The sequence below is a fragment of the Crocodylus siamensis genome, chromosome 3 (genome assembly GCF_052110815.1).
Source record: "Crocodylus siamensis isolate JL-2025a chromosome 3, ASM5211081v1, whole genome shotgun sequence".
Lineage (NCBI taxonomy): Eukaryota > Metazoa > Chordata > Crocodylia > Crocodylidae > Crocodylus > Crocodylus siamensis.
Genome location: NC_143397.1, coordinates 99,045,637 through 99,069,680, shown reverse-complemented (window position 1 = coordinate 99,069,680; position 24,044 = coordinate 99,045,637). Strand labels below are relative to the sequence as shown.

Genomic DNA, 24,044 nt, shown 5'->3' with positions numbered 1-24,044 from the left:
TGTTTCATTCCTTGTTTCTCTCTCATGACCTCCTCTCCTCCTGTTCTTGCTGCCCACTGGGCTCTTCCCTCGTTGCTTCCTTCAGTAAAGCCTCCTTCAAAACCACTGATCCCACCACACCTTTCTTTCCTACCTTTTTCTGTCCTGTCTTCCCCACCTTTGTCCATCCTGCATCAGACTCTGAATCTTCATTTTTATTCTTCAATTCACTTCTCATCTCTTGGTCCACTTTCCCTTCCATAACTGTCACTGTCCTTCCCAAAACCGCCACCAATGCTGTTCCAAGTTCCGAGAACTCTTCTTCCTTCTCCATCCCAGTGCTCCAGCACTATCCCCCCAGTGCGTCTGGCATCATTCAGGCAGTATGCAAGGCCTTTGCATGGCCACTGCACTTGATCTTAGCTAAAGGTGGCTAAGAAGCTATGCCACTGATAGAAAGCTACTCTAAGGACAGGTTAGGACAGACCGTCTGAATACAGTATGTGGCATTCCCCATTGCATTCAGTGCCCGCTTAGCACCAACTCTTTTTAAAGTCATAGTGAGCTACTACATTGAATACATTTTGACTTCTTCATTCCTAGAGCTGAACTGTGCCTTTCTTTTGTATGTCCAGTGATTCCTGTTTCTTCACCAGCCTTAAATGTCTGGCAGACATCAGAAAACAGTTGGGCCCCAAACAGTCCACCCAGAATCCCTCTATTGCCCACTCTTTCAGCCTGTGGCATATGATTAGTGTGGCCCAAACCGCCGTGAGATGGAGCTGGACTAGGTTGCCCTGTGCCTCATCTACATTTACATTTTTGGAGCATCCCAGGACTCATGACAAAAACACCCAGTTCTAGATACAAGTGGGGGAAAATTAGTACATGGATCCTTTGTGGGGGACACACACATACAGAGCAGTGCTCAGCTGTGGGGTCACCATGACTTTAAACACTGTTGACTCTTCTAGTACCCAGTCCAATGAACTATGTGGTAAATCATGAGCCTTTTGACTAATATCATGTATAATTTGTACTATGTATAAGTAAGTACAAAAGTGCTTCTTAAAAGCATGTTTATAGAGTACCTGTGCAAAAGTTTGCCACAACTTCAAAAAAAGTAAAATACATCAATTCATGGACATGTTTATTTCAAAATCGTTTTTTTTCAAATTTGCCCCTCACTTCTATGTGCTCTGGAAGAATAGGTTCTAACAGTAAGTGGGGGAAGAGGCTGTAGGGGGAAGAAATTGAGGTGGCAAAGAGACCACCTGGCTGCCCCCCAGATTTAGCTTCCCTGCTAAAGCAGTGTGAGTGGAACAAATTCAAGGCAATCTTCCAATAATTAGATTCTGTACTAGAAAATTTATAAGACATTTATAGACTTTCCATATATAAAATTAATTATTTGGGGGTTGTCTTATATTCAGGATCATCTTATATTTGAGTAAATATAGTATACTTGCATATATATTGCAAAATAATATTATTTTACAAAGTAAGGGCACCTTTATTTTTAGGAGAACATGATCGGGTAGCAGAAGTATACATAATTTAGTAACAATTCAATTGTCATTTGTATAATTTCTAATCCCAACATGTAATCTAATCATCAGCATAATTCAGTTTTGAGTTATAAACTTGATTAGTCTCATTGAAGATAATCAGTTTAGTTTTCATGAACTCATGCACAGCGTGTGGCCGCATTAATTTGATAAAATGCAATTTCTGCAGTTTATTTTAAAATCCATATTTTGAGAAATATTAATAAAACCCCAGCAAAATGCAGTGTCTGCATGTGGGGAGCAATTATAAGAGCCCTGTTCTCAATTATAAGAGCAATTATAAGAGCCCTGGTTCTAGTCCTTAAAGTGTTTCTGTCTGGTTTCTTTTCTCTTCCAAATATTGACTAGAAGGAATTTTCAGCGTTATCCTCTCTCATTCCAAGCTGAGCTCCTCAATGTGCATCTCAGATAATTTGCCCCTATTACAGTTTTTTTCTCAACTGTTTCCACTGAAAACAGTCATCATTGACCCCAAGATGAACATGGGCCGGCGGTGTGGGGATGCAGTCAGGAAGGCCAACCACACCTTGTCATGCATCCACAGATGCATCTCGAGCAGATCCAAGGAGGTGATACTCCCCCTCTATGCGGCGCTGGTCAGGCCGCAGCTGGAGTACTGCATCCAGTTCTGGGCGCCACACTTCAAGAGGGATGTTGACAGCATGGAGAGGGTCCAGAGGAGGGCCACTCGCATGATCAGGGACAACAGGGCAGGCCCTATGAGGAGAGGCTACGGGACCTGAACCTGTTCAGCCTCCACAAGAGAAGGCTGAGGGGTGATCTAGTGGCCTGTTATAAACTAGTCAGGGGGGACCAGCAGGCATTGAGGGAGTCCCTGTTCCCCCAAGCACTGCCAGGAGTGACCAGGAATAACGGTCACAAGCTGGTGGAGGGCAGATTTAGGCTGGATATCAGGAGGCGCTACTTCACAGTCAGGGCGGCTAGGATCTGGAACCAACTTCCAAGAGAAGTGGTGCAGGCTCCTACCCTCATGGTTTTTAAGAAGAGGCTAGATGAACACCTTGCTGGGGTCCTTTGACCCCCAGTACTTTTTCCTGCCATGGCAGGGGGTTGGACTAGATGATCTACTCAGGTCCCTTCCGATCCTAGAAACTATGAAACTATGAAAATGTGCTGCCAGCAAGAGAGGGAAGGAGAATGGCATCTTTAATGAGAGATGACAGGGAGTCCTTCATAACAGATGGCTTTGCCCTTTAGCTGATTCGTGCATTTAGGTAGTAATTCTAGGAAGCCGGTGGAACAGTTAGTGGTAACTATACCTTATTCTTACAAACTTCCATGAAATTTAAAGGTTTAAATGCTGAAATTCTTTTTTTTTTAATTTCTATACTCTTTTAAAATACGTTCCACTAATGAGTCAGGAGTTGGTGAGCAAGATCGCCTATTTAGTGGTCCCTTTCACAGGTGTAATACATTTTGAGATCCTGGAGATTGGGAATTCTTTCTGGTTACATGTTTTAGAAAGGTTTTTTTGCATCCACTCTTGCTCCTAACATAACTGCATAATTCTTAATTTTGTTTCTTTGCTATTTAAAAATAATGCCGGTTCACCTTTGAAGAACTTTTTCTAATTTAATTTTAATCCATCACTGTTTTTTTAATGCAGAATGTTTCACAAAAAATTATATAAAAGGAAAGATTTAAGAAATTTTCAATACTACTAGATCATAAAAATGCTTTATACTTTAGAAAACTATTCAATGAAAATTAGTCTCTTAACACTATGTAATATACAGGTAATATAAATGATTGCAAAGTTTCAGCGTTTTAACTGTGATAGAGTCAAAGGGTATCTGCACCTGTTACACTTAGATTGACCTAACTAAGGCTAGGTCCATTTAAGTGCCAGTCTGTATTGATGCTTGGGGAGGTTAGATTGGGCAAAAAATGGCCAGGCTGATCTAAATTAGTTCACCCAAGAAGGTGAACGTCTGTACAACCTTTGGAGAGCAGCCCTAGAGCTGGGAAAGCTCAGTTGCTGGCCCCAGCTCCAGGGCTCTGCTCTTTCTACCCCCTACCCCAACCCTGACTGGGCTTTTAGCCTTTCCACCCCCAACCCGTGGACGGGCAACCCTCCCCCATCAACAGACCCACCAACCTGCCCCACCCATGGACCTGCCAACCCCTCCAATCCTGCCAACCTACCCCTTCCTACCAACTCTGACTTACTTAGGGTCAGAGATGATCCGAGCAGGGTGCAGGGCCCCACCCCCAGATGCAAGGAAGCCAGTGGCAGTTTCAGCAGCGGGCCGGGAGTGGGGGAGTGCCGAGCAGCTGAATGTGAAGCCAGCGGTAACACAGAGTCACCATGGCTGCTCCACCCAGTTCCGCAAGGACCCCAAAGCACAGGGTCCATGGCAGTTGCCCTGATTCAGCCTCTCCCCTAGGGACAGCCCTGCTTAGGGTATTAGTCACTAAGGCTATTGTTAAAAGTTTGTATCAGGAATATGTTACATGCATGACTCATGCCAATTTGGTGACCTTTTAGGGAACGTTTTATGTTTCAAAGTGACATGGAAACTCATGAGATTGAAAAGGAACTGCACACAGTTAAAGAGCATTTTTGTCAAGTATCTTTAAAGGATGCAGAGGTATTACTAATTACTTTTACACCTATGATTTTAATGATTGCTGTCTAATATACTAATTAGAATCTATACCTGCATTTTTACTTAAAGGTGACCTAGGGCACTTTTACGTGTGTTCTAGAGGTGGAGGGTGCTTTCATTAGAGCAGCTCCAAAAGCCACTTTAATTAAAGCATTGCAGTGTCTTGTGTATTGGCATCCCTGCACTTCAAAATGGCAGTGGGGGCACTTGAATTACAGCTTGTTGAACATGGGAATGCTAATACACGAGACGTGGAGGCTGGTTGTACCACAGTAATTACCACATTCAATTAATTTAGTCTGCTCTGATGCACTGTAATTCCAGCATGTTGGAACATCCCTGCAACACATCTATTGGCACCCCTAAAGCTCACTTTAATAGAATTCCTTTAATTTTTTAAAATTTACTGAATACCTCCGGTATCCAAAGTCAAAAGTCTATTCAGCATACTCTTACTGTAAATCAGCAGCCGAATCTCCAAATCCAAATTGAATGGGGAGACCCATTTAAAAGTCTGAATTGAAGCTGAAGCCTTCGAATTGATTCAGAATAGATTTGGAAAGATTCGGCGATTCAGATCGGCCAGGGAGAGGCAGGCACAGCTGGGCAGCTGCAGGTTCTCCCACAGCTCCTCCAGATGTGCGTGCCTCTCCCCAGACAGGGGGAGCTGTGGGAGAAGCCCCCATGGCTGCCCTGCCTGGCCCCATCCCCTGCCCGGCCCCAGCCTAGGCCTGGAACTTAAAAAAATGTCTGTGGAGGCTCTTGGGCCTCCTAGCAGAGCTCCCCCACCCCTGATGGCCCCTCGTCCAGCCCCAGCAGTCCTGGAATCAAAAAAGACCCACACTCATTGGCAGTGACTGTGCAGGCTCTAGGGCCATGTGGCAGAGCGCCCCCTGTACAGCCCCCGCTCCTTGATCTCCCTGCCATGGCTGCCTGCCTCCCCCCCCAATTAAATAAATAAATAAAAAGCCCCGCACTCATCAGATATGGCAGCGATCAGTGCGTCTGAGGGCTCATGGCAGATCCCCCCTATGCAGTGTGGGAAAGCGGGGATTGCGCAGCTGCCCCATGGCGTGGGTGCAGAGTGGCTCAGCAGGGCACCATGCACTGTCTGGGAGCTGAGGCAACTCTATATGTCAGCCGGAGCCCTTCACCACTCAGCCCCAGCAGCCCCAGCTCCTAGACAGTACACGGTGCCCTGGCAAGTCATGCTGCACCCTCACAATGGGGCAGCTGCTGTGTGGTTGCCAGGTGGAAGGGGTGATCCCCGCTGCCCCCCACTACCCTGCACCATGCAGTGGGGGCTCTGCCACAAGTCCTCGGAGGCTCCAATTGCTGCTCCTGCAGCTGGTGAGTGCTGGGGGGGGGTTGTTTTTTTTTTAAATTGCTGGGGCTGGCGGGGCACCCATTGGGAGCAGGGTTTGGTGGAGGGTCAATGGGAAGCAGGGGCTGTGCAGGGGAGAGGGGCTCTACCATGTGGTCCCAAAGCCCCCACAGCTGCTGCCAGAGCTGGTGAGTGCATTTTTGTGGGGGGGTTTAAGTGCTGGGAGACTGCAGCTGGGTGGGAGATGGAGCTGGGCAGGGCAGCTATGGGGGCTTCTGCAGCTCCCCCCTGCCCTGGCAAAGGCAGCCACAGCTGGAGGAGCCGCGGGAGAGCCTGCAGTCTCCCGACTGTGCCTGCTCCTGTGCAGCTGATCCAAATCTCCAAATCGGTGCCGAATCTCTGATTCTGATTTGGCTGAATCAAATAGAGACAGTGATCGAATCACCTCCAGATCGACAGAATCCCAATCGAATACTTCCCCATTTGCACAGGCCTAGTAGCTATTTCAGCTATGATATGATACACTTGCATATGTTTTGCTGGTTGCAAGAAAAAATGTGCAAGTCAAATGTTATTTTTATACTAGAACCACACTCCCAAAACCATGGTCCTTATTCTGGCAAATTCCCATTTATGTCAGTGGGGGTTTGGCAGACAGGAGATCAGGATTAAGGCCCTAGACCAGTATTTTGCAAGCTTTTGATACATAGAGCACACTTATTTTCTGAAACACTTTACTCTTACACTTGAAAAGGTGTATACAGGCATACCTCGTTTTATTGCGATTCGCTTTATTGCGCTTCGCAGATATTGCATTTTTTACAAATTGAAGGTTTGTGGCAACCCTGCATCAAGCAAGTCATTGGCGCCATTTTTCCATTGGTTAGCATTTTTTAGCAATAAAGTATTTTTAATTAAGGTCTGTACATTTTTTTTTTAGACATAATGCTATTGCACACTTAATAGACTACAGTATAGTGTAAACATAACTTTTATATGCACTGGGAAACCAAAAAATTCGTGTGACTTGCTTTATTGTGATATTCGCTTTATTGTGGTGGTCTGGAACCGAACCCACAATATCTCCGAGGTATGCCTGTATAAATTTGTCAAAACATATAGCATATTCTATTCCCCTGCCACAGGAAATCATACCAGTGTTGAGATGTACTATAAAAAATTTCACTGACGGTAGATCTACACATGCGGTTTATTCATAGATTGTAAAGATGGAAGGGACCTTGGAAGATCATCAGGTCCAACCCCCTGCACCAAACAGGAAAGGTAGCTGGGGGTCAGGTGACCCCAGCAAGGTGACTGTCCAGTCTCCTCTTGAAGATTTCCAGGGTAGGTGATTGCACCACCTCTGGAGGGAACTTATTCCACAGTCTGGACACCCTGACTGTGAAGAAGTTTTTCCTAATGTTGAGTCTGAATTGGTTTTCCAGGAGTTTGTGGGCATTACTCCTGGTTTTCCCCTTTGGTGCCCTGATGAACAGTTGCTCACCAAGCACTTGATGTACTCCCCTAGTCTAGCGGTAAGCTGCTACCAGGTCCCCTCTCAGCCTTCTTTTCCTCAGGCTGAAGAGTCCCAGATCCCTCAGCCTTTCCATGTATGGCTTGCCTTTTAAGATTCTGATCATATGGGTGGTTCTTTTTTGGACTCTCTCAAGCTTGTCCACAACCTTGTTAAAGTGTGGTATACAGAACTGGACACAGAATTTATGCGGAGCAATAAATTTCAGTGCTTATTGTGCCAGTATTTATTGCTCTTGGGTGTGCCATTTGAATGTGCACCCAGGACCACAGCACATTAAACTGGGTCAGAGCAGCCCCAGCTGCCAAGGGTCTGGGTGCTCAGCCTGCCAGCTGAGGGCTGCTCTGACCTGGCTCAACTCAGTTTTTTTCCCCACAGAGTATGCAAATCAGTTACTCATTTTAATTTGAATAGTTTTGCCACCAGCTGAATTCTATTTTTTATATAACATGCTTTCTTTGTTAAAAGATCTTTGATCAGTTTCAGTCTAAAATTCTGCAAACTATTTAAACATAAAAAAATCAGGATTAAATAGTTAAGGCAAAAAGATCTAATTTAGAACTTTCCTAACCAGATCTACTCTATTTATTATTTTTTTCAGTCACTAATGCTACCAGTTATGTTAGAATCCAACAAATCAAACAACTTTAGAGAGAAAGCTGAGATTCCATCATGCTTAGAACTGAAAAATGTATTAAACTTAACTCCAGAAGATATAGTGAATGAGAGCACTGGAAAAGGTGAGGATTTGTTTCTTGGTAATGGTGGGCTGGATTCTTCTTTAATTTACAAAGACTGCGCACTCTTTTATCTTCAATTAAAGATTTATGTTTGTGTAAACCAAATGAGAGCAAGTCCCATTCTGTATATGAAACTATGGAATATGCTTTATCAAAATTTCAAAGCATTAAAGGTTCTCTATAAACAAACAAAAATAAGTGATCTTTTGTAGGTAGTATATTTCAATCCTGGCCTGTGTGGTAATCTCCAAAGCAGACATTGCTAAATGAGTTGAAGGGGTAATTCTAATCCCTGCTTTCTCATGAATACTGTGAGCATTGAATTGAATATGTTAGCCAGCTGAGATTAATTTTACTCTGAAAGACATCCCAAACTAGGTTACAATAATATATGCAGCACAGTCGCAGCACATATATTGCTGATGCCGTGCAGTTAAAAGGGGAGCTGATTGCACCTACTTTATTTAGATTGCCTGATACTTTCAATTACAGTTTCTTGTGAGTTATTCTTTAGAAAGCTTTCTTACTGCCAGCTTTTACAATGGGCCTTTGATAATCAGAAGGAGAATGACCCTCAGGCTATAGAAGTATCTTTTCCTTTTTCCTTGAAATTCTATTCAGCTTTTACTATTAAAGTATTAGAAATTACCATTTTCATCTCTAACCTTCATTCTTTACGAAAAGTTTGGCAGCCTGTTAAAAGAACTTAACACGGTCACAGCAAGCTGACCATACTGTAACTGGGAATATCAGTATAGCTGTAGCAATGGAAGGCTCCATAATTCCATAATTTTGCTCAGGTCTTGACCTGAGCTGGGTTCCACCCAACTCTGGACCTTGTTTATGACTCCAGTGGTTCATGTGCCACATGATGTTGCCTGTGGCCTCCTGTTTGGGGCGGGGGGAAGAGAAGAGAGAACCGAACTAGCATCTCTGTCAGTAATCCATAGCACCTGACTCAGTGGTCCATTTCATTCCTACCCTAGTCATACAAGACTGGAACTCCCTCGTCACCACCACTTTCAAGATCAACAATCTGTCCTTTTCTGAGTTAACAGACTTGTCCTGCTGCGAGCTAATATATAGTCAGTCTTGAAACTCGGGTAGAATAATTTGCACAACTGATTCAAACTCATCTTGTGATATGGGACTATTACAGAAATCAACAAGATCAGTCTAAGTTCTGGATTGGTAGTTTAAAACACTTGCGTTGGCAGTTTATAAAAATGTAAGGACAGGAAAACATTAAATGAAATCAAGGAGGTGACAAATCCAAAGCTAATAATTAGCCACACAAAACAAAATGAGCTTGCAGAATTTATTGTCATAGGGTATTATTTATTTATTTTATATTTAGTTCATTATTTAGTCCATATTTCTAAAAAGCAGTATACATTTATATCAATAATAAGAATATTTAAAGGTTATAGTAGTAAAGGCAAAAAACAACAACAAGCAAACCCAGTGGCCCTTGCTAATCTGACCTGCAGGAATCTTCCTGATCCCAAATGTGGCAATCACTTTAACCCTGAGCACATGTGTGATGCCTACCAGCCAAGCATCTGAAGGTTTTCCCAGCACCATTATGCTCATGAATACATCCCAGCCAGGTTCTTGTTTTAGCAGTGAGTCAGAAAAATGTCAAATCAGCCACATCTAAATTATACAGAGTTTCTTCCATCTTCTTCTGAAGCTTCTGGTACTAATCATTGCCACACAGGTACCTGATCAGGCCAGAGGTCCATCTAGTCTTTTATGGCAATTGTCACTTATAAAAACCTACTGTTTACCTGGTAACAAATGGTAATTGCAGTCCTTCATCGTGGTGAAGTCAATTAACAACAGAGGTCAATAAAGAAACATTCAAGGTTTTGAGAGAGAAATAAAATTAGATGGTTACTATTTGTAGCATTTTTTTTCTTTAGATCTTACTGCAAAAATTACAAGTGAAATACAGATTTCCAAATATTGTCCTACAGTGGAAGTGGCATGTTTCACTCCAGGCCAAAATACAGTGGAATGGAGCAAATCAGGTAGGGAGTGGGCAAATCCAGTAATAGGCATTTAAGAATAATTCTTTTAAAGCAGTTGTTCATACACATTCCACTTACACATGCTGTTGGAATTGGAATGGTTTAGCCAACAGTGTCCATTGGTTGAGGTTATGCCCCAAGTTCCCTCATGTTTTCCCCTTTATAGAATAATAATGCAGAGCAAATCCAGTTATTCCTCAGTTCTTTTTAACAACTCATGACTAAGATGGAACTATATGCACTATTTGTGTCTCTTCCTATTGTTTAGCTTTATAAATAGTTTAAGGGATTGTCTACACAGGGACAATCAGAAAAGTTAAGGCAAATCAAATAAAGTTGTGCAATTAACACACATAAGTTAAAGCGTGTTAAATACTTACATGGTTGCTCATTTAGTTATGAAGGTGCCTTAATTGTTTATAGCTTAATCCTTGCCATACTAAATTGCATACATTGACTTTGCACTTTTAGTTGATTCATATTAATTCTCCTGGGTGTCCCCATGTAGAAAAGTCTGGTATTCACAGTAGTTCTCTGGTTAACTAGGTGGCTTTGGTCTGCTGATGGGGTTTTATTCACATATTCTTCCCATTTTTCATACCTGATACGGGGTTTCAGTCATAACTGAACCAACCATCCCATTTGTTGTGTTTGTAAGGCAGCTATGCCCTTCATGGATGGATATTTAGAATCCTATTATATATATCTAAAACTAACAAATATTTAGTTCATAGGCAGCTTTCAAAATAAATGCAGAAGCTGAGGAGAATTCACTTGTAGCTTCTCTTTTACAATAGACTGGTGAGACCTACTTTAGATTCAGGCAGTAAGGATACTCTGGTTGTAGATAAAACTTCTACTGACAGTGCTTCATTCCGCTTTGGCTCCACTGCTTGAAGTATCTAAATCAGACAGCTGCTTTGGCACAGCTGTCTCACTGTCATTATTTAGTTAGATTCTGAATTTTCACTTCCTGTACTTAAGATTACTGTTTGTGAATCAGCAAAAATGGAATACTTATGGGCTATCACTCGAAGAAAAAAGAACCATTACTTCAAGTTAACTGTGCTTTTCAAGATGTATTTTCTATATATACTCCATGACCTGGCCTCCTTCCGTACTAGCCCAAAAAACACCTGCATGAAAGAACTAATGAACAGTTGCCTCTGCTCCACTGTTACTTTAGAATGTCTTATTCATGAGCTGCAGACATGGGCCAATACATATCATTGGTCACAAGTTTCAGATATTAAACACAGGTATTCCAAGAGTGGAATACATAGGGATAATACAGTAATTCTACAGTAATTGTTTCAATAATGACAGAAACTTTTGCTGCCCTGATAACACCTCTTTAGTTCTATTAACAAAATAAATGGTAGGAAACTAATTGCAATGGGATAAAGTTAATAAACTAGAAAAGGACAGGGATGTTGGGATCAGGGAATCTATCATGACCTTGGGGTCCATGTGGTTGGGATGTCAAGTGCCATGCTTCCCAGCTTCCTGGGAATGGCAGGGAAAAATAGTCAGCCTGCTGGATTACAGGCACCCTGAAGCTCCCCATGACCCAGCACCAGAATGCAACTTGATGCTCAGCCCCAGCTGGAGCTATGAGACAATGCAAGCACCATTCTGGGTCACACTGAGCCCTGCAACCCCTTGCAACCTGGATGCAACCCAGCTGATGAGCTGTCAGCCTGCCAAACGTGGAGGAAGCTGCAGGCATCAGAATGTATGGAGGGGATACCCTGTGACATGGTTAGTTTATTTTGTGAAATATTTTTAAGGCTGGTTTCTCATTTTGTCATGCCATTAATTGCCTAAACATGTGGCCAGGTTACTACTTATAGTGTGATTGACAGGTTAATTGCATCTTAAGTGTAACATCTGCTAGGGGCCCATCTGGGATTGAATTGATTTCAGTGGACATCCTCTTGTCAGGAGAATTTACAAGACTAGACTAGACTATTAATTACACTTGAAGCAATAAACCTCTCTCTCAAACCCTGAGGTGTCTGAGTTGCACATTTTCTGGTTCCCATTATCAATAGGAGAGGCCTTACAAACACAGCAAGGATAATCTGTAATTTTAAGTGTGGGTATGATGGGACCCTGAGTCAGCCAAGGCCTTGAAAATACAAACTTCCTGCAAAGTGAGATACTCAATTACAGGAAATTTAGCGATAAAAAATCCCAACTTTAATAATTAGGGAAAACATTACCACAGAACTGAGGAAGACAGAATATAACAGTGGCTCCCACTGCCATTTTGAAGTGTGGGACACTGAATACATGAGTTGCTGCAGGCAGTTTAATTAGAGCGGCTCCTGAGAGCCGCTATAATTAAAATGTCCCTTCCCCCCGCCTCCTCTGCCCCAGAGCATGTGTAAAGACACCCAGAGTTCTCAGAAAAGGAATCCTTCCAGCACCATCCAGAGGGCAGAATGCAATTAGCCAGGCCACACCAAAGCCCTCTGCAATCCAGCCTTAAAATTTTTCCCTGCCAGAACAAAACTCATTTGAAGAAAACCTTTCAACATATAACACCCATACAAACAACACAACCACATAATTGTCACGGTGGGCTATAAGATAGGGTCACACCTCCTCAACTTTATATTAAAAAACCTAAAACAAGAATAAATAATTATTTTAATTATGGATAGTTCTAACTGTGAACATATTTCTAAAACTGAATAGTAGAAATGTGAAGGAGGGGGAGGAAATGTCTTATGCATTACTATTCCCCTGGCTACCTAAAAGCAATTTGTTTTTATTGTGTAAGTGATTAAAATGATTAGGAAGATATTTTAATATATAATACTGTTAATGTTAGGGTTATACGGTACATAAATATTTACATTTCTTTTTTTTAACATTGTGATGTGATTTTTCTGTAATTTCTAGTTAGTTACACTTTATGTCCTCAAAATGAGCTGGAAATAACTCTAACTCCTCCATGCAAATCACAAAGATCACAACTGAATTCACTGTGTGCTGGACTTCAGGCAGAACCTATTTCTCCTGTTAGTAACAGGTAATTAAAACTTTAATAGGAACAACACTGGTACAAAATATTCTAAATTAGTGCAACAATAACTCTACTGGATTCTCTTAAATTATGGCTTTCTTGTACAAAATATGCCACTTTGATGATTATGTCTATTAGATATTTTACTCTGAAGAGATGCTTTCCCCCAGGAGATATTTCATATGCATGGTCTTCATGAAGGGAGCTTAACAGACCATAAGAGTCACTTTTTGTTATCTTCCTCCTTCTAGAAGGCTAAATAGCTTGACAATGCAGCTTCATCCTTTATACTTGCATAGGAATCATTTCACCCAAGTATTCAGTAGTGAAACTGAGTATTGACAATCATAACATGAGGACAGAAAGTAAATCTTTTCCAATCAAGCTATGAAGTGGCAGCAGAGCTGTTGCATGTTGGCGTATCCATCCTCTTCAGTCTTGCTACCCTTAAGACTCAAGTATCATTTTTAAAGGAAAATTTCCATTCTCGTCCTCCCCCAACACAGTAAATTCATTTGCAAAATTGCTTTCCCTAAATCTATTAATAGAAAATCAGTTTGGAAATCCAAAGGCATGATGTTAAGTTTCTTGCCTGATGTGTCTTTTTTTGTGTGTTCCTTTTAGTATTTTGATTACAGAGTCAAATAAAGAATACTTAGAGTGCTTGGTGTGGCAGTCGGAGAAATATCAAAATGCCATGAATTCTCTTTTGCTTGAAGGTAAAGGGATATAAGTTCTATTATACTGAATTGATAGTGAAGAGGTTTATATGAAAATGGACCACGGAACCATTGAAATTGGCCTGGAAAGTGCTCAAGAAAATGTAATGAGAATGGGCACATTTACACAAGATTCTTAATGTGCAGTAATTGACTGTGCATTAACCGTCATGAAAAAAGTGTGCAATCAAGCCTACTGCACATTTAAATTGTATTTCCTTTTGCAAGTGCTAAATGTAATGCTTAGTTGGCATTGTGCATTCATGAACATCTAGATGTGGCTGCTATGTTTTATAAAAGAATTCATAAGTACCTCTCCTGTTCACGTGCTGAAAATGCATTCCACTGAGTCTAAGTTAGAATCTAAGTCTGAGTCTAACAAAATCTGAAACACCACAAGAGCCCTAGGATGACAAAGGTACAGCTAGGGATCAAATGTCTTGCCACTGCAACAACTAGAATGTAGTTGATTTATACAGTGGTGACATGCACCCCCTGAGAGTGCCGGTGCACCCCCTGTCAGCCAGCACTCCCTGCTCAGGTGATGGGCGGGGGGGGGCAGGTGGGATTGCTGGTGCCCCCCCATGAGTGCCAGATGGGGAGCGCAAGCACTTGATGTAAGCTGCAGCCATTTTCAGAAGCAGCGTGGCCTCTCACTGGCCGGTAAGATTTGCTGCGGGGGCAGCCCCCCCAGTCAGCCTGATTGGCCACAGGGGGCACCCCCCCCAGACTCTGACTGGTTGCTGGGGGGGCACATGCTCCTCCCTTACTAAGGCAGCACCAGTCGCCTATGGATTTATATATGCTCAGATGATCCTAGGGAAAAGACCATGTCCAATGCTATAAAGAGGGGTGTCAAGTTCATTAGGCCCCACAGGCTGGATCCAGACTGTGGGACTTTTTGCAGACTGGATAGTGCATGAGCGGTGGGAGCAGTGGCATTAATTCCCATGGCAGCCAAAGTTGAAGTTGCAGCACAAGTCTGGAATCCGGAGTTAATACCACACCCCTCCCCACTTTTTCCTTGCTACTGGTCTTGGTTATCAGAGGCAACTAAAACCCTTGATTTCAGGAGCAAGTAAGAGGGATAAAGTGAGGGGAGGTAACTCCCTGAGCCACGCCAAAATAGTGGAGATTATTACTGCAGCCTCAGGCGTTCCATCAGCCACAGCAGGGATCCCTTCAGGCTGAATCCAACCCATGAAGGTGAGTGGTTCAGCCCATGAGAAGCTCCCTGGGCCAGATGTGGCCCACAGGCATGTTTGACATACCTGCTATAGTGGAAGGCAACAACTCCCACAGTCCATTCCATGTGACCAAGGGGAAATGCTCCTTTCTGACCCAAATCAGTTTGACCCTGCTGGCTAAGAACCTTTCATGAGGCAACTAATTAGCTCGCCTAATATTCATCTTCCACAGTAATAATTTCAGAGAATCACTGAAAAATAGGACTGAATGAGACCTCAAAAATTGTCTAGGGCAACCCTCTGCTGAAGGCAGGATCATCCCTGCCTGACTCAGTGAAGGCGATTACATAACCTCTTTGAGTAATTTGTGCTTAAACAGTCTTGTCATCAGAAAGTTCATACTAATGTTTAACCTAGGACTCCCTTGTAGTTTGGACCCATTTCTACTTGTCCTGTCCCCGGTGGACATATAAAATAATTTCCATCTCTATAACAAAGTTTGTGTGGGTTTGATGATTTATCAGGTTCTCCATCAGTCTTCTCTTCTCCAGCTGAAATAATCCTGATTCTTTGAGCCTTTCCTTCTGTCATGTTTCCTAGATCTCTGATAATTTTTCTTGCTCTTCTATGGACCCTCTGCAGTTTGTCTACATATTTCTTAATGTATTCTGCCAAAACAAAACCGTTCTCCAGGTGGGAGATCATACTAGTGCTAAATAGAACACATAGCATAAAACAACTAGTCATGCTCTTGTTGGAAAAACTTCAGTTCACCTGCTGCTAATTACTTTTAATGGAAATGGTAGTTTTTGTAAGTGAATGTAATTTATGTGCGACTATTGTTTGAAAGTCCTTGTTAATAGCCTCCATAATGTGATCATAATTATGGGGAGTTTAAGTTTCTAATGTCAAAAGAACACATTAGGGAGTGAAGTGCAGAAGCAAAACCAATAAACCATATATTATTTCTGAACCCAGCATGCGAGTTATGAAACAGCAGCCAAAAACCCATTGCCACTGTTCACACATTTCATTGTCCCCCATTGTCCTCTGATAGTTCCAGATCAGATTAGCAATTGATGTCATCTAATTCCTTTGTAAAATAATCTAGTTACTATTTAGGGTTTTCTCTCCAAGTATTGACTATAATAGCTGCTTGTAAGCACAGCAGTTAAACCCACAGAATGAACAAATATTGCATCGTGTGTAAAGCACAGATGCAGGTGTATAGACACTAGAGTTAAAATCACAGGTAGAGAGTTTAGTAAAATCAGCTCTTTCATACTTTGTCTTTTGTGTTAATGTGGGTAAAATAGTTGTTTTTTTTCTTATATCCAATTTAGGATCCTGAATTGTTATGAGAAGTATATCCAAAAAGAGATACATAATCTAAGCCATAAATATTTAGAAGGGGTTTTGTTTTCCAAGCTTTGTTTTTTTCTCACATTACTAGTTTTTTAATACAGAATATTTTCTCTTTTTAGAGCATCCAGCTGCTGAACATACATGCCAACATCGTTCAGTTACAGAACTGAAGAAGTTACTGTCCGTTAAAGTAGAAACACTAGTGTTTAGCCCATTGAAAGCAGACTGGTGGCTTTACTCGGGATTAAATCTGGTATCACCAGATGTTTTAGAGCAATTAGTAAATATAGATTTGACTAGTGCAAATAGCCTGCTTCCTACTCAGGTGGAAACATTCTCACGAATTACATCAACTCAGTTAGAAAGTAAGTATATTTGTTTTTTGTTAAAAATGTTCAATGATGAAAATGACACAGAAAAGAGCAGAGAATCACTTGGTTCATTAACAGATTCAACAGTACTGCCCCTCAGAAAATTTCTCACCCTAAATAATGAAAGAAATTAAAACAGCATAAGTTATTAAGCAATCTTACCATAAGGTTGTGTGGACAGGATCTTTTGATAGTCGGGCTTACGCAGATCACGCTCGCTTTAAAGGTCAGGCTTAATTTTATTAATAAGGGTTAAACAAAACAAAATCAACTATGCTGGGTGCACCAGTGAGCACCCACTCACACTGGTATTGTATCTCCGGGAAGGGTCGCCGGGATCAGGCGGGTCTGGCGTCCTCCCCTCCGGCTGGCCAGGCCGAAGGTCGCTCCGAGTCGATTCAGTCCGTACGTTCCGTTGGGCACGCAAAGACCCCAAAGTTCACAGCGCGATGTTTTTTATACTCTCTGTGATGCAAGGCGGTCCAATTACATGTGGTGCTTTCTAATTGGCCCGAAGCGGCGACTGTCACATTATTGACAGGCCCTGGACTTCCCCTTGAGAGACCCCGTGCGGAAAATTCCAGCTGCATGGTGCTTCCACGCTGCAGCCCCAGAGTCTCCCATCCACCCAGCACTTGTTACATAAACACTAAACACATGCGAACATGGCCACCTATAGCACTTAGCAAGTGCAAAATAATTACAACATGCCCCCCTGGCCATGTGAGCCAAGTGGCTTACAACAAAAAGGTAAACGAACTACTACAATAATAAGATAACAAAAGGAACGTCAAACAGCTGTGAACATTGGAGTTGCTTCCTTTACTTAACACACTCTAAACTTTAGAGGGAAAATGGGGCAACGACCCAAACACTCAAAGCGCAGTTGAACAGGAACCTTAACATGTCTAGTTCAGTTCAAGGTAAGTATTACCATTAAATTTAACTAGTTAAACAGAAATGGAACTTGGCTACTGAACTAGCTCTATAATGCGCTTCGCCTCATTTCTTGGGGGTTAACATTTGTCTGGGGAAAGTGCTTGTGATGTGCAATAAGCATGACAGATGTAACCTGACGTCGGATACAATGGGCAACTAGGCCAATACAAGACCCAACTAAATTCACAATCAAGATTGTAAACAGGGGGGTTAACAGATTTACTAACCATGGTGAAAGCCGAAGGTTAAATAGTGATTCAAATGTGCTTGTTAACCAATTAAAAGGGGTCTGAACGATTGTGCGTGTGTCTTCTGCTACCTTGCGGATTTGGTTGATAGCTTTGGAGAGGGGTTCTGAGGCATTATAAATGACGAGACAGCAAGTCTCATGTGGTGCAGTGAGGTTCAATGTCGCACAGAACCCACCCTCTTTAGCTAACATAAAATCCAGTACAAGACGGTTTTGGAACGCCTTTTTGGAGGTGTCCTGCAGCTGGCGATTAAACACTTCTAAAGCATCTGCCATACCATTGGCGAGTCTTGCCAACAGTTCTAAAGTCTGTAACTGCTGAATGGCTAAAGCAGAGGCAGAAGCACCAGGGACGAACATACCATACAAAGTCCATCCAGTAGCAAACTTCCTACGCTCAGTGTGGGTCATATTGGACCAGAATTTTGGTTCTCCCATGACACCTGTGATTTGGTCAGTGGAAACTACGTTGCGGCATTCCCGAGCGTTATTTGTGAGTGTAAGCGGGGCAGTCCAATGAGTGACATTGGAAAACTGATAAGGGCATAGGGTAACCTGCACCAAGATACAACAAACGTTCAAGTGATATGGAAAATGACTATATAAAATGGCCTGGGCTGAATTTTCATCCCGTTGGCAATAAAACATGGTGTCATGGGGAGCTGGAATTAGCCCCACTAGTGGGGGGGTGTTTTGTGTCGTAAAGGGCTAATAATGACTTGAGATCCTGGCTAAAGTGGTTGGTAAAGGTTTTGAATGCCTTACGGTGAGCAGATAAACCAAAATTGCTCCCTATTGTCATAAAAGCTTTTGTGGAAAACAAACGGAATACTGTAACATCTTCAAAAGCCCTCCTGGACATGGACGTTTTGAAGGTACACGGAATAGTGTGACACCCTGGCCAAAAACACTGGGTGTCAAGGGTAGAAAGTTTAACCTTTACTGTTTGTAAAACGGCTTGAGGAAGTGACGGGATAGAAAGAGTGACATTATTGGGGTCGGGCACGATGGAGTGCGGTGCTCCCCAAGGTGGCCCATGGGTAAGATTAAAGCAACCCTGTGGCACATCTTGGACCATGCAATTAATCGGGTGGGTACCATTCCACTTCTATGCATAAGTAAGGGTTTTAACAGAACAAGTCGTTCTGCATGCTAAATAGTGGATAGTTTCGTTACCGGAAGAATTACGTGTAAAACTCAAAAATAACTCCGTGTAATTAACAGGGATAACAGCTATACGAAAAGGGCTATCTGCAGCTGAGGTGGGTGCATGGGCACAAACTGAGCCTGAGGTGTGTCCAGTAAGTAACATCCACTCCCGTGAGGTGCGGAGGAATAAGTTATCCGCAACGGGTAATGGGGATAAATCTAAACTTCGCTTCGCGCGTTTTGTAAAGGAAAGCATTACAATGACATTAGTTAACAACAAGAAATAGATCAAAAACAGTAACCATAGCTTCCGACGTCGGCGTGGGATTACACTCAGTCCCAATGTGGGGGCAGTTGCTCCCGATCCCCTTGGTCTCCCCACAAGTCTCACCCATAGCCCCACAAATGACAGGGGCAGTGCCTGTGGGTCTCGCAGTGGCAGTGCAATGGATGGGCGGATGAGAGGTTCGGTATCGGCCTCCTCGTCCTGTCGACAGGCAGACATCGGGAGGGGTTACCTGACTTAGAAAACAAACAGTTGTTAGCTTAACAAAACACTGCGAGGCTTTAGCCAGTTGAAATATACTAAATGCTCATGATCATCGACTGAGTCAATTAAACAGAGCTTGTAGGTATGGGCTAAAGCTGTGGGTTCAACGACCATGCCAGGAAATGTGGGTGGATACTTAGTGGGGGTCGAGGTTGGGAAGGCAACCCATACAGGGTCCCCAGGTTTAAAGTCTGGGTCCCATCCCCCTCGAGCCTGAAGAGGTCCTTCTGCCCAGAGGTTTTTTCCACTGTTGAGGTTGAGCAGGGTTTGCAAAAGCACTTTACTAGGGGTGTGGAAGTGGCAGCTTGGATTCTGGTGGAGTCCCCATGACCAAGATGTCATCTACATAGTTGAAGAATTTCACGTTGCAATGGGAGTTAGGAAAACACTGAAGGGATTGATTCATGGCGGCCGTAGCAAGCACAGGTGAGTTACAATATCCCTGAGGGCAAACCCTCCAGCGGAATATGCGGCCTTGGATACCCATACACAGGACTCCCTCAGGATCAAAAAGAGGAAGGGTGAAGAACATATTCGACAGGTCAATGGTGGTAGCAGTCCAAGAGCTTTGGGTCATGACCTGTAAGAGTTCCGCCTGGAGGTCCGGTAGTGTTACAACTGGGACAAGCTGGACTAAGTCTGAGTGTTTATTGGCTTGACGGTAGTCGACAACCAGGCGAGCTTTAGAGGGATTTTTCGGTTTAGGTATTCCCCAACCAGGGGATACATAATGGCTGTACTGCACCGGCTCGATTTTTCCCTCCGCCATAAGGCTATCGAGGAGAGCAAGCAGAGATGGGATCAGATGAGGTTTGGTATGGATAGGGGTGAACCGCCACGGAGGGGCTGTCGGGTCTTTCAGTCACGGTGTGAACGGAGGTGGCAGGCGAGATACAGCCCCGGTAACTGGGAGGGTGCTGCACATGAGATCTTTCATGTATAGTGCTCGTAACTCCGATACACCAAGCAGATTGAGATGTCCCAATGCGGCGACTACGGTTATTATTGGATTGCCGAGACGTACCTTGGCTAGTGGGACTGTAGAGGTAGCATTAACGCCAGCAACATGAATGGTGTGTCGAGTGGGAGTATGGGGGGTGGTGGCAGGATCGATGACGGTAATCTCTGCACCAGTATCTAACAAGAAACGAATTGGCAGTTGTTGTCTCGTGATGGGGTGGACGACTGGTACGACTGCGTAGGGGTGGGACTCCAAGGTGGCGTTGTTAAGCACTTGGTAAGGAGGCTTTTCCAAGTTGGGGATGTCTTGTGGCTGCTGAGGATCGCTAATATCACTGCACCGGCGGGCGCTTGGATCCCCAGTATCAGCGTCCGCCCATACTAGTTTTTTGGCTTGGGGGTAAACTGGAAGCCAAGCTTAACCACTAACTGTCTCTGAGTCTCCTCATCTAGGTTACGAAGTATCTCCTTCTTCATGCCAGCGTGATTTAGGAGGAACCCAAAACAGGCGCGTTCCTCCGGGGTATGTTCGGGATACCGACGTGGTGCTTCACGGATGAAGTTGGTGATTTTGGCTAGCAGGGCTTGTGCAGGGTGTGTTGGTACTCCGTGCTTATGCTGTCGTTGTCGTCATCTGTGTTGGAACTGGTACAACGCTACAATTGGCTGATGATGAAGAGAGCTAGCTTGAAGCTCTGCGAGCTCTGGATTATCTGCATAGATGTCGATCATGGCTTGTAAAATCGCCGGGGAAATCTGAAGTTGAAGAGGGTCCTTGCAATGTCGCTGAGGCCATGGGTCATAACCATGACGAGGCTGTTGTGTTGGTCGATTGGGTGATGCCCCTGGTCCGGTGAATGTGGAATCCGGTGGCCTGGAAGAGGTAGGTATGTCATCACTGGAGTGATGTTTGTCCCCATCATTGTCGTCGCCATCGTCGCTATTGCCCTTGTTTCCTGATCGGGTGAAAACAGATATGCTGGCATCAATCGTGGAACGTCTCTTCGGGATAGAGAAATACACTGTGCCAGCTAATGCGTTAGCAAATGGCTGTGAATGCAGAGCGTGCATCGGTTGGGCCCCCTCGTGTGCTTGATGTGGCTTCTCGTGAATGGCTCCTGCCACTAGAGCAGGAAGCGAAATAGGCCACGGGGTACGTGCAATTTCTAGGACATTGGATCCGGGTAGGAGTCCTAAGCTGTAACTTCCATGTGTGGTCAAAACTACAGCCTCCCGGTGGCTGAGCGTTTCATGACCACATTCCAAAACCAGACGTCCTAGCCACTGGGTTGGCGTCTCATCGCTTTGGCGGGCTGTCCTGCTTATGAGTTCATTCATTTCACCACGATCACGGTCTCTAGTGGTTCGCTCGGTGATAATGTTGCCGTCGTTGTCCTGGCGGGTTTTCACAATCTCAATAGGATGAACCTGAAGCGGGGGGGTTGGCACGGAGTTGGGCGCTGACGGAGGAGGCGCTGGAGAAAGAGGCGCTGGAGGAAGAGGCTCTGGAGGAGGAGGCGCTGAAGGAGGAGGACGAGTCTTGCCCCGCCCTTCAAGGAGTGGCGGATATAGCGGCGTCACCGGTGGAGGCGGTGCCTTGTCTCCCAAATATGGTGGTGGGACAGTAGGCGGAGCAGGGGGCAGGGGCTCTGGCTTGTCTCCGCCGCTCGGCCGTTGTTGAAGGGTGCCATCTTTGCTGGCACGGCTCATGGTAACGACCGCCACTTCATAATCATTCAAGCGGTTAAGGGTGGATACAAGGGTTTCAAGACAAGCACGCAAGCATGCGACTTTCTTTCCCTTCTTTTTCCCTTCTTTTAACACCCCGAGATCTTCAGCTAGGGCGTGCAGCCGCCGGTGACTGACGCCGCCAGGGATCGTGGATGGAGAGGGGGGAGCGATTCCTTGCAAGCACCCCTTGTCACCTGCAAGCACCGCGATCGCCTCCACACAACCGTCCCACTCTTGGGAGGGGGTGGCATCCCATTCGGGAGGGGGGAACTCGCTGGCTGCGGCAACCTGCTCCCCTTGGGCCAACGGGATAGAGAAAGCGACTGCGGGATCTCTTAATATGCAGCCGAGAGCGTGGCCTGTAAGACGGGCTTCCCAAGGTCTCCTGGGGTCTTCCCCAAGCCACACACAAAATACTTGGGTCCCGTCATTATTGGTGTGGCTGGGAGCCTGATGAAATTGCAGATGGCGCCAAAGTTCATGAGCGTCCACAAGCTGCCTGCAGCTGGACGCCCAAGGACATGCCTGACAGCGGGACTGATCATCCCTGTCATGATCTGCAGCCGACCATCCTGTTCGTGACGCCATGTGGACAGGATCTTTTGATAGTTGGGCTTACGCAGATCACGCTCGCTTTAAAGGTCAGGCTTAATTTTATTAATAAGGGTTAAACAAAACAAAATCAACTATGCTGGGTGCACCAGTGAGCACCCACTCACACTGGTGTTGTATCTCCGGGAAGGGTCGCCGGGATCAGGCGGGTCTGGCGTCCTCCCCTCCGGCTGGCCAGGCCGAAGGTCGCTCCGAGTCAATTCAGTCCGTATGTTCCGTCGGGCGCGCAAAGACCCCAAAGTTCACAGCGCAATGTTTTTTATACTCTCTGTGATGCAGGGTGGTCTAATTACATGTGGCGCTTTCTTATTGGCCCGAAGCGGCAACTGTCACATTATTGACAGGCCCTGGACTTCCCCTTGAGAGACCCCGTGCGGAAAATTCCAGCTGCATGGTGCTTCCACGCTGCAGCCCCAGAGTCTCCCATCCACCCAGCACTTGTTACATAAACACTAAACACATGCGAACATGGCCACCTATAGCACTTAGCAAGTGCAAAATAATTACAACAGGTTGAAGTCTGAAAATTAGCCATATCAGGCCCTTCATATTTTCAGTAAAATACATAATGACAGGAGAATTCTTGAATGAAAGGTAATAAATAATTTCAAATAAATATAAATTTCTATTATTCATTGGTATTGCTATAATACTGAACAGTAAGATCATAGGAAAGTTGGGCTGGAAGGGACCTCACAAGGTCATCTAATGCAGTCACCTGCTCAAGGAAGGATCATCCCTGATTAAACAATCCCAGCCAAGTGTCTGTCTAACTGGCTTTGGACAATTTCATGTGTTGGAGATTCCACAACTTCTGTAGGTAACCTGTTCCAATGCTTGACCACCCTCATAGTCAGAAAGTACCTTTTTATCTCCAGCCTAAATTCTCCCGGCTGCAGCTTGAGGCCATTGCTTTCAGTCCTATCCCCTACAGTCACAAAGAAATGCCCATCTCTATCCTATAATCTGTTTATCAGACTTTCATAGAGTTCTGGTTTTTTCAAGGATAGCTCAGTGGTCCAGGACTTGTAGCAAATTCAGCTGCTTGTGTGGTAGTGAAAACTCATTGATCAGCTGGAGTTTTCTCACTATGGTGACATGTAGAGTCATAAAATCAGAAAATTAGGGTTGAAAAGGACCTCAGAAGATCATCTAGTCCAACCCCCTGCTCAAAGCAGGACCATCCCCAACTATATGGAGCATGACTGTATGCCACATGGAAGAACCCTGGCACCTACCTTTGGCAACATTCTAGGGGCACGTCATATTGCAAAATATTTGGCTATAACATTATAAACATACATATATAGCAGGAAGCTATACGCTTTCTATATATATATATCCGTAAATATAAAATGTTTCCAAT

General features: G+C 44.1%; 1 protein-coding gene across 1 annotated transcript in view; it reads left to right on the top strand.

Moving 5' to 3' along the window:
• The window catches only part of SHOC1 (shortage in chiasmata 1), a 99,524-nt gene that overhangs the window by 24,851 nt on the left and 50,629 nt on the right, over positions 1-24,044 (top strand). The window contains exons 6-15 of the mRNA XM_090037653.1: positions 4,057-4,159; positions 7,640-7,778; positions 9,704-9,811; positions 12,722-12,851; positions 13,470-13,564; positions 16,236-16,481; positions 18,901-19,029; positions 20,789-20,858; positions 21,057-21,171; positions 21,757-21,959. Of these exons, the coding sequence (XP_089893779.1) occupies positions 4,057-4,159; positions 7,640-7,778; positions 9,704-9,811; positions 12,722-12,851; positions 13,470-13,564; positions 16,236-16,481; positions 18,901-19,029; positions 20,789-20,858; positions 21,057-21,171; positions 21,757-21,959 (1,338 nt within the window). The remainder of the gene's footprint in view (positions 1-4,056; positions 4,160-7,639; positions 7,779-9,703; positions 9,812-12,721; positions 12,852-13,469; positions 13,565-16,235; positions 16,482-18,900; positions 19,030-20,788; positions 20,859-21,056; positions 21,172-21,756; positions 21,960-24,044) is intronic.